This window comes from Penicillium digitatum, chromosome 1 (assembly GCF_016767815.1).
Source record: "Penicillium digitatum chromosome 1, complete sequence".
NCBI lineage: Eukaryota > Fungi > Ascomycota > Eurotiomycetes > Eurotiales > Aspergillaceae > Penicillium > Penicillium digitatum.
In genome coordinates this window covers 5322135-5336139 of record NC_089384.1, presented here as the reverse complement: position 1 = coordinate 5336139, position 14005 = coordinate 5322135, and the positions used below count along the sequence as shown (strand labels likewise).

General features: G+C 50.2%; 6 protein-coding genes across 6 annotated transcripts; 3 read left to right on the top strand and 3 right to left on the bottom strand.

The window, feature by feature from the left end:
- Window positions 1–643: 643 nt before the first annotated feature.
- Window positions 644–1885, top strand: Pdw03_4179 (Actin filament organization protein App1-like, putative; the record flags this gene model as incomplete). The annotated part of the gene is made up of 1 exon (XM_014675936.1): window positions 644–1885. The coding sequence occupies one exon, from the start codon at window positions 644–646 to the stop codon at window positions 1883–1885; it is 1242 nt and encodes a 413-aa protein (XP_014531422.1).
- Window positions 1886–2643: 758 nt separating this feature from the next.
- On the top strand, window positions 2644–4722 carry Pdw03_4178 (Alcohol dehydrogenase superfamily, zinc-type; the record flags this gene model as incomplete). The annotated part of the gene is made up of 1 exon (XM_014675937.1): window positions 2644–4722. The coding sequence occupies one exon, from the start codon at window positions 2644–2646 to the stop codon at window positions 4720–4722; it is 2079 nt and encodes a 692-aa protein (XP_014531423.1).
- A 415-nt stretch (window positions 4723–5137) lies between these two features.
- On the bottom strand, window positions 5138–6404 carry Pdw03_4177 (Golgi phosphoprotein 3; the record flags this gene model as incomplete). The annotated part of the gene is made up of 4 exons (XM_014675938.1): window positions 5138–5188; window positions 5248–5741; window positions 5801–6047; window positions 6132–6404. The coding sequence occupies 4 exons, from the start codon at window positions 6402–6404 to the stop codon at window positions 5138–5140; spliced, it is 1065 nt and encodes a 354-aa protein (XP_014531424.1).
- An 898-nt stretch (window positions 6405–7302) lies between these two features.
- On the bottom strand, window positions 7303–8099 carry Pdw03_4176 (Acyl carrier protein-like; the record flags this gene model as incomplete). The annotated part of the gene is made up of 6 exons (XM_066100681.1): window positions 7303–7310; window positions 7364–7402; window positions 7469–7517; window positions 7589–7669; window positions 7774–7791; window positions 7881–8099. The coding sequence occupies 6 exons, from the start codon at window positions 8097–8099 to the stop codon at window positions 7303–7305; spliced, it is 414 nt and encodes a 137-aa protein (XP_065956081.1).
- A 287-nt stretch (window positions 8100–8386) lies between these two features.
- Pdw03_4175 (Fumarate reductase, C-terminal) lies at window positions 8387–9218 on the top strand (the record flags this gene model as incomplete). The annotated part of the gene is made up of 3 exons (XM_014675940.1): window positions 8387–8652; window positions 8751–9016; window positions 9088–9218. 3 exons carry the CDS (start codon window positions 8387–8389, stop codon window positions 9216–9218), a joined length of 663 nt encoding a protein of 220 aa, XP_014531426.1.
- Window positions 9219–10011: 793 nt separating this feature from the next.
- On the bottom strand, window positions 10012–12937 carry Pdw03_4174 (60S ribosome biogenesis protein Rrp14, putative; the record flags this gene model as incomplete). The annotated part of the gene is made up of 6 exons (XM_014675941.2): window positions 10012–11496; window positions 11614–11700; window positions 11754–11777; window positions 12133–12235; window positions 12381–12603; window positions 12712–12937. The coding sequence occupies 6 exons, from the start codon at window positions 12935–12937 to the stop codon at window positions 10012–10014; spliced, it is 2148 nt and encodes a 715-aa protein (XP_014531427.2).
- Window positions 12938–14005: the final 1068 nt, after the last annotated feature.

The window sequence follows — 14005 nt, the reverse complement described above, 5'->3', positions numbered from 1 at the left end:
GAAATTATTATAAATTGTAAGCTATCCTCCAGTCGCCGTAGAGTATTCATGCTCTAAACCTCCGTATAATCTCAAATGAGATATCGTGAAGAATCTGCAGAGAAATTTGATCACCTGCTCACATCACAGGAAAAAACTTCAAAACTTCAACCCCCCCCCTCCCCCCAAAGCGCATCGAGGCTGTACTTCGGAGTCTCACTCGGTTAAAAAATCCCAAAATTCAATGCACCAGGTTCATGTTCATCAGGTTCGTCAACCTCATCGGGAGATCAGCCCTACTGCCAAGCCCCCCCCACTGGTGCTTCGCCTGACCTAACCAACCACCGAAATGGGCCCCTGTCACCCTAAATGACGTGTCTTCGCTTTCAATTGTGACATCAAGATGAGTACAAGTGCCTGAAAAAGGCAGAAAAGATCAGGTGGGGAATAGAGGCTCTTGGCTGAAGAGCACAGGATGACACTAACGCTAGATCAACTAACGGCTATATGATCCTCTCTCCCCTGATGAGTGTCTTGAATTATTTTTTGCATCTTTGTGCCCTGACATGTGCTTTTCGGGGATTTGTCTCCGGACTGATTCTCCTACTCTTTTTTTGATAGAAAACGCTTCAACTTTGAAAGTAGAAGCCAAGTCGGGCGCATCATGCCGCACCGCAAAGCAGACGAGTTGTCGGTCGCAGAGGCCCGAAAGGAGGTCCATGAGGTTTCAACTTCCAAATCTCCAACACCAGCACAAGAAAAACGCGGTTCAACCTTGATTAATTTCTTCTCGTCCTTCCTTGGTCCTAAAAACCCCCTCGTACGCCCAGCAGACCCACGCGAGCACACCGTATGGCTGCTAGACAACACTGCGTACCAACCGGTGAATGAGGAGACAGACGAGAACCCGCTGTGCTGGCACGCCGAGGTAGTCGCTTGTATCTTTGAAACAGGAGGCCGAAAGGACGCGGGAAACCTCGTCGCTGCGATCGCCGACCACATCGGGCTTGACGGCGAGATGGGCATCGACGACGAAGCACGCCGACGCATCACAGAGCGCGTTCAACCTTTTCTCAACCAGGTCTCACCGGCGTGCACGGTCACGCTACAGGTACCCCTATCCCGGCCGGCGCAGTCGCACGGACTCGGCCCGTCCGATCGCTATGGCATTGTCAGCCAGACAGTCGACATGGGCCAAGTTAAGATTTACGACGGGGCTGTTGTGCGACCGCGGCTGCAGAATTTCGGTGACGAGGCTGTGTCGATGCACACGACTTTTGCTGCGCCTGAGGGCTGGCTGGTTGTCTCGGACGTTGACGATACCATCAAGCACACTATGACGCTTGAGCCGACGGGGATGATTCGCACTACGTTTGCGGATATCCCTGAGCCCATCGCTGGCATGCCGGAGCTCTATAGATATGTTCATGCCGAGCTACTTCCTGCATGGTTTTATCTCTCCGCGTCGCCGTACAATCTTTATCCTTTCCTGCATGACTTCCTGGATGAATACTACAGTCCGGGGACATTGGTGCTTCGTGATTATTCGTGGATGGATATCACGGGGCTTATCAAGTCGTTCACGGAGAAGACGCAGGAATACAAGGTTGATCGGATGGAGAAAATTAGAGGGTGGTTCCCGCGTCGGAGGGTGCTCTGCATAGGGGACTCGACACAGCAGGATCCAGAGGCCTATGCGGAGATGTATAGTCGGTATCCCGAGTGGATTCATGCTATAATCATTCGCAAGGTTAGGGATGTGGCGCATATAGAAGAGAAGAATGCACCGGAGAGGTTTGAAAAGGCGTTTGAGTCTGTGCCATCGCATATTTGGACGGTCTTTGAGGATCCGAAGGAGTTGTATAATTTTATTGATGGGCTCGGTATGGAGGACCAGGTGTTGTAGATGTATTATACTCTGGAAAGATTTGATTGAAATGGCTATTTTGAACGCTGTGTTTTTTTTTTTTCCCACGCAATCGTGACATTCGGTCACATGCGAATACAGGTGCCATCGTAAAGAAAAGGATAGAGATCGGATTAAGCCAAGGACTCAAAAACAAGTCATCGCCTAAATTGACCGATCAGAATGGCACGTCGGGTCCAGGCGATACGGAGGGCAAGTAGACACCAAAGGTTGTGCCTTGGAGATGTAGGGCAAGCAACGGTCTATAAAAGCGCAAGCCCTGAACGGGGATGCCCAAGTCAGTCATTGGGGCTAGATATTCACATAGATGGGATTTAGCTTGCAAATTATCCGACTCAATCAAGCAAGATGAATGATTTGAAATTAGCTATTTTGTTTACGGTTTCTTTCACCCTTGACAATCTCTTTCCACTGTTGCCATTGGTTTGGGCATTCCTTCGCATTATCCACCTTCGATGAACCACAGACTTTGTACGCTATATCTCCATGTCAATTCAATTCAAATCGAAACATCAAATAAAACTACTGCTTATTGCTGCTCATTGCTGCTCATTGCAATGGAATTTATCGGGATTATCAAGTGGCGATGTTGACCTAGGCCTTACCTACATACGTCAAGATTAGGGAATAGTCTCCGATCTATAGACGTGAGATGGCAAAAGAGAAGACACGACTTCCGGAACCTCAACTTCCTTGCAACCCATTGGAAAGTCTCAAAGGCTCTCTGATTTAACGAGATGAATCAAGATCTCAATGACCGTATGCAGTCAGACATACCCCCCACGCAACCCATCGTGGAACACGAGCCCCCAAAGGATACACCGGAGCCCCCAGCACGCACCCCAGAGACCCAAAAGCCATCTGGACCCTCACCGCACACGTCAGAGGCCACAAGAGGCACCTCAGACGCCAAGAAGCCCAGTTCACATCCCGCGAAGCCCACCTCATCAATGCTGAACGACTCACCCTTCACGCCACTGTCGATGCGAGCCCTCTATTACACCCCAGACGGATTAGACACCGACACACCGGACGGAATCCCAGAAGGAGAAATCAGCGAAGCCCTCTCACCTGACACGAGCACAAGCGTCATTCGCCAGACAGGAACAAACCTCGTCTTTGACGCCGGCTTCCCAACCCCACAGCCCTCCTCTCAGCAATACCTGCTGAAGATCACCACAGCAGCCTTCTGCCACGACGAGATCCGTCTTGCCAGACTCCTCAACCCCCCAAACACCACGCCGCAGATCCCACTCCACAGTCTCTGCGGGACAGTCATCAGCACGCCGCGCGAAGACGATGAGCAAGAGGAAGGCCCGAGATTCAAAATGGGCGATATAGTCTTCGGCGTGGTAAGTTATACACGTGACGGCGGAGCTGCAGACTATGCAGTTGCGACTGAAGGCGAGCTAGCGCTGAAACCGGATAATATCACTGTTGCTGGGGCGGCGGCGCTTGCGTTGCCGGCATTAACGGCTTGGCAGGCGCTTTTTCGGTATGCCGGGCTTGATCCCGATGTGCCTGGCGGGCTGAGGGAGGTGGATGACGAGTTTGGGAGTGGTGGGAATGGGATGGGCCGGTGGCTGTGGCAGCGTCAACGCCGTGAGTCCGTACTTGGTAGCAAAGATTATGGCTACGGACACCGCAAAAGCACAATCGCTGGGAACGGCGGCATGCTAAATGATGCTACCAGTGGCACCGGCACCGGAGCTGGGAACGGGCGTTGGATTTGGCAGTGGAATCGCCGCGGCTCCGCACTCAACGGCAATGACAATGGAACCGTCAGTGGAAATGGTGGTGATGTTGACAACATCCCCCCTGCTGCCAGAGCGGCCAATCCCGCTCCTAGTCCTAAGAACGTGCGTCGCGAGAGCCTAATCAGTCTCGTTAGCGGGAATCCCAGTGGCAAAAAAACTATCCCTCGCGCTGCCAGTACAATTGACCCCAATCCCAAGAGCACTGTCCGCCGCAACAGTTTAATCAGCCTGATCAAAGGGAATACCGATGCTCCAGCCACTCGCGCTGCTAGCACAGTCAACCCCACTACCAATGCCAGTAGCATTGGCAATACCCGCCGTGGCAGCCTGGTCGACCTAGTCACCGGCAACGCTAGCCCTGGACGACGCGGCAGCCTAATAGACAGTATAATTGGCAGCACTAACTCCAACGGCAACGGGAAGCAAAAAATGCCCAAGATCCGAGTCCTCGTCACCAATGCTCGCGACAACGACATCGGCCGTATCGCGGTACAGATTCTGCGAGCAGATTCGCTCTTCCCCATGCCGGTCCGGCCGTGGATCTGTGTAACCTGTACGCAAGTCGAAGCCGACATCATCGAGAGGGACTGGGAGGTGGACGAGATAGTGATCATCCCGCATCTTCCATCGCCGGACGAGTGTAATATCGAGAAAGTGTTCCGCGCGCGTCGCTGGCAGCCGGTTGATATCGTGCTCGACTGTGCTGGCGGGGAGATATTCCGGGCGGCTCATGCTGCGGGTGTCGTCAAGGACTACGGGGCTGTCTTGACTGTTGTGGATGGCCGGGTTGCGCAGCAGTCTCCGCTTGTTCCTGAGAACGATTTGCTGGGCGAGAGGAAGCGTGGGATTAAAAGTCGGTTTGTGCCTGTTAACCCTGATGGACCGGCTATGGAGCGGATTGCGGAGTTGGTGGAGGAGGGTCTGATCCGTGACAAGGAAATTACTATTGTGGATCTTGCGCGTGCGACAGATCTTTTGGCTGCTGGGGCTGCTGGAACAGCGGGGAGTCGTCGTGGTGGGATGGTAGTTGTTAGGGTTAACAATGTTGCCTATACTTAGATTGTCATGTTCATTGATCAGACGCAAAGATATCACAAAAGCAAATTGTAGGAAGAAGCAATGCCGAGGAAAGCAACCTAGAGTTGTGTATATCAATTTGAAAATAATGGGCCACTTACTTGGTTAGGTCAAAGACCACTGTCGCGATGCCACCAAAAGCCAAGTTCAAGAAAAGAAGAGAACGAACAAGGAGTAAAGTAAATCAAAGTTAAGGAAATATCCCATTTAAGCATAAGTTTTGACCCATGATTTCATATGAGAGGGAAAAAATGAAAGAAAGAAACCGACGCTTTGCCCCAACCCACAAGATCAAACTACATGAAAAAGAAGAAACCGGAGTTTCATGGCCGAGGTGCAAGGCGAGAAAGGAGAAGTCGTGAAGAACAAAAGACAAGTGTATTACGCGGTACCTCCGTTAAAGTAAAGAATCAAGTCTGGTAAAAACGCTCAGGCATGCGGCGACAATCTGTTTGTTGATAAGCACGTAGCACCAGTCAAGTGTTTCAAGCATGAGGTGTAGCTTACCTCCATCTGAAGCTCTTTATCCTTGTTTCGATTGATCTCTTCATTGACGGCTTGAGCCAAGTTGGCTCCAATCGCCTGCGAGCCTCCTGCCTTCCGTCCAAACGGCCATTGCGAATACTCTGCCAGCAATTCATCCACCTGCGCGAAAGCTCTCTCGCGAGCCTCGTGGCTCATGGTGACCAAAGCGTTCTCGAGAACATTGGCGGCGTATGCGGCGCAGACCATGGAGATTGAGCGAAGGTATCGGTATTCGGCATCTTCGGGGAGCCATGGGCTAGGAGGGATAATCACAGTGCGGTTGGTGCAGATGTTGCGCACTCGTCGATGGAGCTCGTCTTTCGCGCCGCCGTCGGCCACGGGATGCGTCGCCATGTCGAAGAGAAGGAAGTTGCGCTTTTCGGTCCGGAGAATGCCCTTGTCCACAAGACCTTTGGCCAGTCGTTCCCGGACTTGCTTCAATTGATATCCGATCTTCATCAAATTCCAGGTTTCGCCTACAAACAACCCCAGTCAGCATGTCGCAACCAAGATTTCCGCTCCAGGCTAATCTCACCACTCAACAAATCAATCCATGAGTTAACGCTCATCTTCTCGCTTGACTTCATCATCTTCAGTGTCTCGTCCAGCAAGACCTCCCCGGTTAATGTGTCGTCGATGACCTCGATGATGCGGTCGGCCAGAGGGAAACGTCGCCGCGACGAATCCTTCTGCATGCTTATACGGCCGCGGAGCGCGAGCTCAATGACGATACACCCTCGCAGGGCGTATGATATGTTTTCGTTCCAGAAAGACAGATAACCCTATTGCGGTGCGGGCGCGAGGTCAGCGATCGGAGCCACATATCGAACGATTTCGGGGATGAGACAGTATCAACGAAGACCCACCTGTTTATCCTTCAGACCCAGCAGCAAGATATCTTCCATCAGAGTCAATTTGGGCTGCTTGCCCCGTTCCTCGTTTTCGCTGATGTCGCGGGGGTCGAACGCGATCTTGTGGCCATTCTCTGCACTGGTAAACGACGTCTCCGGTCCACGGGTATCCATCGCAGAGCCATTTCGGGAGATTGGCGATGACACTCGACTGTCATCTTGTTCGTCTGCCCCAGCGACTCGACCGGCGCCTCTGCGGCGAGTCAAGCCCCCGGCTGCTGAGGCCATGAGATCGAGTCGGATTGGCGTCGGGGGTCAAAAAAAGAAGGAGAGAAAGATGGCCGGATATGACCAAATGCTTTCCGATCGATGTGCCGGTGATTTAAATGGTCTGGGTTGATGAGATGTTGAAAGAGACTGTTGAGACTGAGAGTCTGCGGTTGAAGTGGGACCTTCGGTGTCAGGGGAAACCAGGGACCGAGTAGGCTAGCCAAACCGATGCAGTGTCGGGTAGGTTGAACTAAACCCGCCTAAATGCGAGAGAGATAGGCGACTGCAATGAACGAAGTTGTGAAAAGGGTGAAGTTCAAATTAAGCTAGTTCGGTGATGTGACTCTTTGAGTATCTGCGGGTGCTTAAACGCCCGTCAAAAGACATTGTGATTGTAATCTCCCGCTTAGGAATCTTTTTTGCGGCTCTACATTTTTTTAATTAGCAATATAGTTCACTTGGCATATATCTACAATCTGTTATTCCGTTTCGATGTGCTCATGTACTTCATCCTTTTGTTCATATTGAAATTAAGCAAACTCTACTAGCACCAGTTGACTATATCCAAGCCTTTATTAACATTCGTATGATACCCAGAGGTAACTTCTACCACATGTAATATATGTGTTTGTCAGAAATATGGCTCCATGGGCCATTGAGCTGAAAGCTTGTACCAAAAAAATCCAGACGCATTTGCTGAATATCACCATATGGTAGCAATGCTGCTTCAAAATTGCATAAATTGCACTCATATGATATACACGATGTAGGAAAGAAAAGCCGGTGGCATGTATTCAGCATACAAAAAAGCATGTCGGTTAAGGGCCACTGTGTCCAGCAAACCCCACTGATGCCAACATCCCAATTCTTTTTCTATCCGATTCTCCAACCGATCCCAAGTTTTCAAATTAAGTATTTAGTGGGCTGTGAAGAAGTCAGCGATTGTTAGGAGAAGAGATGTTATAGGATACACAAACCATCGGGCTGGGCCAGGATGTATTCAACAGCCTTGTCAACTATGCGAAATATTCCTGTCAGCTCTGATTCATGAACTTCACCGAAGTCCTCAAGTCCTAACGTACCGCTGTGGATCTGGTCGGCCTCCTTGTCAGGGATCTCAATGCTGAACTCCTGTTGAAACAGTTAGATGTCCATCGTATAATTTATGGTTGATGTCTTTCCGAGGGAAAGCGGGCGCGTACCTCCTCAATAGCCATCACAACCTCGACGGTGTCCAGGCTGTCCAGACCAAGGTCATTCGAGAAGTGGGAAGCGCCGTTAATCTGCGGGTCAAACGTAATTAGTTGATGAATGCTTTCGGTCGCCTTTCCCATAGCTCATAGAGATATAAAGATCACGACTGTGCATCCGAGAGTAAATCACCGACCTTGCTAGCATCGGAGACCTAGACATGAACCAATTTCAGTTAGCATTTTGTTTGTCATCTAAAGCTGATAGATAGCGGGATTCCCCGGGGAGAATGACATGACGCACCTTGTCGAAGTTCTTGAGCAGGTTGACTATCCGGCCCTCGGCCTCATTCTTGCTCAGACCAGCAGGAGCGGAGTAAAGGCGGACACCCTGAGCGAAGCAGGGAGTGAATTGAGGGACCTGAGCAGCAATGGGAGAGCTGCGGATGTGGAAGGGAGCCGGGGTCTTGATGACACGAGGGGCGGAAGCCTTCAAGGAACGAACAATGGCGGAGCGGAACATGATGAAATAAGTTGATCAGACAAGCGCAAAGGCTGAAAAGATCTAAAGTATTAAAAAGAGATGGTGGAGAGCAGAAGGGTAGAGATTGGGGGAAGACGACTGCCGCAGAAGAGGAAAGATGTGAGGTCGCGCCCAGCAAAATCCTGCGGGCCAATCAACGCCCGACAGAAAGGAATGACCTAAGCCCGAAACCTGCAAATCACCACAACCTGAGACTTGCTCCCCTTCCACCTCCAATTGAACCTCGATTCCCCCATATATCCAACCTCACTCTCCTCTCCAAAAATATGGCCGCCACCCGCTCGGTCGCGAGGCTAATTGCCTACCGTCGGCCGACCCCGTTCGGATTGATGGGCTCAACCGCAAACTTCTCTTCCTCGACGTACCGCGCAGCAACCCCAGCGGGACCCCCTCAGGCCGGGTTCCGCCTGCCCCCGCCTAAGCGCTGGGATCAGGACACTGAGTCCGCCTTGGACAAGGCAAGCAAATACTTCCTTTTGGCAGAGATGTTCCGCGGCATGTACGTGGCGCTCGAGCAGTTTTTCAGACCAGCGTAAGTCCTTGTCCCACCCAATCTTGCCGGCGACGCGGATCTCAATACAGTATCAAAGGCATCGAAATAAATCAACTAATTGCGTTGACACATTCCAGTTACACCATCTACTATCCCTTCGAGAAGGGTCCTATTTCCCCCCGTTTCCGTGGTGAACACGCCCTCCGTCGGTATCCCACTGGTGAAGAGCGCTGCATTGCTTGCAAGCTCTGTGAGGCCATTTGCCCGGCCCAAGCTATTACCATAGAGGCCGAGGAGCGTGAGGACGGAAGCCGCCGGACGACCCGTTATGATATTGATATGACCAAGTGTATTTACTGTGGCTACTGCCAGGAGAGCTGCCCCGTGGATGCCATCGTTGAGAGTGAGTTTAACCCCGCTCCGGTTACATCTTAATTGACTTTCGGACTTGTTTGCTAATATCTCGTTTCTAAGCTTCCAACGCTGAGTATGCCACGGAGACCCGTGAGGAGCTTCTGTACAACAAGGAGAAGCTCCTCTCCAACGGTGACAAGTGGGAGCCTGAGATTGCGGCTGCTGCTCGTGCAGATGCTCCCTACCGATAATCGATTTTCCTCCACTCTGATTGGCATCTTCAGGCAAATCCACATCTATTCCAGATGTTAGATGTGTGGACACGAAGATGCTGGTCGCAATACCCATCCACTCAAGAGGCACTACTAGTGCCTTGAAAACAAGAAAGATTTAAGTCCCATCACATCACTGTACATAACTTGCCCTCAACTGTGTTATCATCTTGTACTAGTCAATTCCCAAAGGAAAGGTCTTTCCCTGGAAAACTGGCTTCCTCGTCTCTTTTAGGTTCTATGTTGTGAAATCTAGCAGCTCTTTTCTTCTGATTAAGGTTCTATCAATACATGTAAATGTTAATTCAATCTATCGGATCACCTTATATCTACGCGGAATATTTTTCCGCTATTCGTGCACATGAAGTACATCTACATGAAGTACATCTTGAAATCTTGAGGTATGCATATATAAGGGACAAAGGAACACATGTACAGCCCGATAAGAACATGATAATTTATTCACAGATAATTCAAATCGCTACCGATGCTGTCATGCATAGACATTAATTGGCAGACTAAGCCGCCAAAGACACAAACGCAAACACCAGGCACCTTGATCACCGGACGGATATTTCCCAGTTCAAAGTCTCAAAACACTTTTTTTTGTCAGTTCGGGAGCTTCTGTGTGCGATCTCATTTCAGGGATGTTTATATCCATGAGAGAAAGACCGGTTTGAAGGGTATGCAGAGAAAAAAATTCTAAAAGACGGGTTGATATAAAAAGCAAGTGAAAAACGAAATAAAATTAAGCCACCAGATAAAAGCTTGTTTATTTGTTCTTGCCACCACCCTTGAAGCTGCCTTCGAATCCAGGACGAGCAGCCTTCTTCTTTCCACTGCTGCTGGACTTCTTCTTGCCGCCCTTGGTGCCCTTGTCGTCTCGGCGCTTGCGAAGGTTCTCATCGCGCTTGGCTTGACGTTGTTCCTTGGACTTGGCGACGGTGTCAATACGGTCCCTCCACTCTCGCGCAGACTTCTTCTTGGCAGTCTCCTTGCGCTTGAGGGCCTTCTTCAGCAGAGAGGTATCGTCGCGGACACGCTCACCGTGAGCACGCTTCTTGGCGTTCAGCCAGAGGTCCTTGTCTTCAACATCAGCACGCTTGGCAGGGTCCATCCCTTCGAGGCGGGCCTTCTTGGCCTCGACAGCCTTGAGCTGGGAAGCCGGGTCACGGGCGCCACTGGTCTTCGGCTTTTCGCGCACGTTGGTTCCAGTGATATCTGTCTGCTGGCCGTCTGTGAACATCACACGGCCAAAGGAGAAGTTGTTGCTGGCGGAACCGATGGACTCGGCGGGAGAGCGGGGGGAGGCGAGGAGCGATCCAGAACCACCGGGTGAGAAGCGGCGGGCCATGGCCTCGTCGTTCTTCTTTTCTTCCTCAATCTTTGCCTTTTCACGCAATTCTTTCTTGTGTGCCTTTCTTTGCTCGGCCTTTTGTCGGCGGGCTTCGATTAGCTCTTGACGGTTGCGTGCAGGCTTGCCGTTGAGTCCATCAGCGTGACGCTTGGCCCGAAGCTCATCCAGACGCTTCTGTAGACGCTGCTTCAGCTCTTCGGGTGTGTGCTTGAGAGGTTTGGGCTCTGAGGATTTGGCTTCGGTGGAGGCGGAGGGAGGAACGATTGAGGAAATTGAGGAGGTGCCGGATTGCGAATTTGAAGCATCGAGGCTAGGAGAGTCGGTGATAGAGGGGGCAGAAGAAGGGGTTTCCGCTTCGACGTTGAACTCAATGGAGAACCCTTTCTCAACAACACCGTCATCTTCGTGGTCTTCATCCTCCTCATCCTCGGACGCTTCAGTGTCCTTGGCAGCATTGCCGTTAGGCTTGGTTGCAGATTTTTCCGAATCCTCAGTTGGGATGGTCGACAGCTTTTTGCCCTGCTGAGATTTCTCCTTCCGGGCAGCATCCTTGGCCTTTTTTTTCTCCATTTGGGCGGCCTTCTTCTGGGCCTTCTTCTCTTCCTTTTGCTTTTTCCTTGCCTCAGCCTCAGCTGCCTTGGCAGCGTCTGGCTTATCGGTCTTCTCAACCTGCTTTTGCTTCTTGATATTGGCGGTTCCGCGGTTCAGTCCTTCCCTAGGCAGCTCTGTGCCCATTTCTCCGTCGGACGAGTCGGACTCGAGGGTGCCGTCCTCCCGCTTTCGCTTGCGTGCATTTTCATCCATCACGTCTTTGGCGGTCTTGGCGGCTTCTGGGTTTAGCTTCGCCCGCTTCGCCTCGCGTGCTTGTTCTTTGGTTTGCTTTTTGCGTTGCCATTGATCCTAAAAATGAGGATTGTGGTCAGACAGAGATCTTCGGGGTGAACGATAAAGGCAAGAACACAAGCTGACTCTAATACTATAGCTGTCGACTTATGAAATGAAACAAGGGCTACCTACACTTGTGTCTTCTTCGCCATAATAGTATTTGGCGGGGATCAAAGACAGCAGACCGTCAAATGCCTGCGCATGGCTGCGCAGCCGTTCCTTGAGGGCAGTCAGCTCGCAATCCTTGCGGGGCATTATCCGAGTGCACAAACCTCGATATCGTCCATAATCGTTTCCTGTGAACAGAAATCGTACTCTGGATGGGAAAGCTCGACAGTTAAGCGCAACGAAAAATTTGGGGGAAAGAAATCTTGGCGCTACAATTGTCTCCGCTTCGGCTGATTCACCGCCTTCACACAACAATTTTGCTGGATTGATCCGTGCATTGATAGAGAGGATCCTGAAGGTCAGTTAATTGTTCCCTCTGCCTTATTCTTCCAATTCACTATTCATCCTTTTAATTGTGCTTTTCTCGGGATTTCTCTTCTATGACTCCCTAATTGTGCGTCATATTGGTTATGCATTGTTTTATTCACTCCATAAACATGCATTCGATGACAACTAAAGCGGACATCCATCTCTCCATCAAACCTGATCTACGAGGCCAGTCCTGACATCTAGTCCAGGACATTCCTCGCTTTTGATACTCTTCACATCCCCATACGGCCAAGGATCTGTCCAAATGAGGTCGAATCTGAAACAGTCAGCGCTAGGGCACAACGCAAGACAAACATATGAGTTTCTGTTGAAGAGTCACAAGTCTGCGACTCACGAGAACAACCGCAATTCCATCAGGAAAATTCTACTAACGAGAAGACACAAAAGATACAATCACCTACCTCTCATCCGGATATTCAATAGGCTCTAAAGAACCAAGCTCCTCCTCAATCCCGCCCATAGTCGAGTGCCGCCATGCAATCAAAATGTTGCCCGGTCCACCATACGATCTGATCGCCCTAGCCACGCATTTCACTTTGTTGCGCCTGCAGTGTGTGTCAACCGTGAGACCGAGATCTTTGGCAAGAGGTAGAACGGTCTCAAACGCACGTCCATGTGCGCCGTCTGCAGGCAGAAAGCATGTCGTCAGCAAATTCTATGAAAACAAGTATCCCAACACCTCAATTCGGTACTGTGACATTGGGTTGCTCTCGAGTAATGTTATAAACATACCCCACTCCACCCGAGGCGCCATGATGTGCCCAATGTTGTACTTGGAGTCTTGACCGAAGACATGTCTCAGACACTGTGCCCGCTTGACCCCATCCGGGGTCAAGCCATGGTCGTATGGATTCCGAGGCTTCTCGCCATGTCGAATCATGTAGACCGTTGGGTGTGATTTGGCGGACGCGATGCCGAGACAAAAGCACAAAGCTGAGAGGAACGATGGCAGTAGCATTTTTGGCACACAGAACAACTATAGCCTGGTCATATACAAAGCGTGTAGTAGCTAATGCCTGGACAAAGGAGCAGTGGATAATCAAGAAGGATGATCCCTAGGCATAACTAGAAAAGTGTGGGAAAAGCAAAATCCTCTTTTGAAATTTGCCCAAGCCGATCGGGTACCATTAGCTCTAGTCACAATCGCAGGACAGTCATGATCCCTTTCCTAATGTGGAGGGGAAAAAAAAGGGCTGACACATTAAAAAAGCAAAGAGTGGATCGCCGGACAGCATTCCAATGATCATCCAGCAGCAAGGGCGCCAGGGCTGAAAGGGGCGCAAAGCTCTGAAGCACAGATGAGCTATGACAAACTGCAGACGTGCGCCCGGTCGATGTGCTATGACTCGACTATTTGATTGGTCTAGCATACTCTATATGTCCACTGCACTCTATTGATCGTCTCGGGATTGAAAATTATCTCAAAGATATTTGTACGGAGTGCTCCGTACTCCGTAGTGATGTTTGAGAGATCAATGTGTTCACATTTTATAGCACATTTATAACATATGATGCAGTGTAGATTAGAAACAGAAAAATCCGATCTGACGATGATCAAGACCGTAAATTCGGGGTAAATCTCAGATGTAATTTGGCATCTCGCACTCGGCAGTGGGCATCGTGTACGGAGCACGCTGTACAACGTAGGATATACACAAGGACCCTAGGGAATCGATTAAACTATTGTCATCCGATCAAATCCCATGTTTTATTCAAATTTTTAAAGTAGTCATGCGTCGATCATAATCTATCATTCAACACACCGGAAATAAGATCACCTGAGTGGTCCACAGGATCAAGAGATGGGCTATGATGGGGTCCTACTCTAGGGCAAAAAGTGATTTGATGACGATTTCCGTTATCAATATTTATTGCAGGCAAGGTTCCTATTTTTTTTTCCGTAGTTCTGGATCGCGTGCTGTGGCATATTCTCAAGATAAAATCGTTAACACATTCTTACTTCTTCTGGTTCGCCGTCATGTGAAGGTTGGTCACTTTAACAAATTTTGATCATGATTTCAATGAC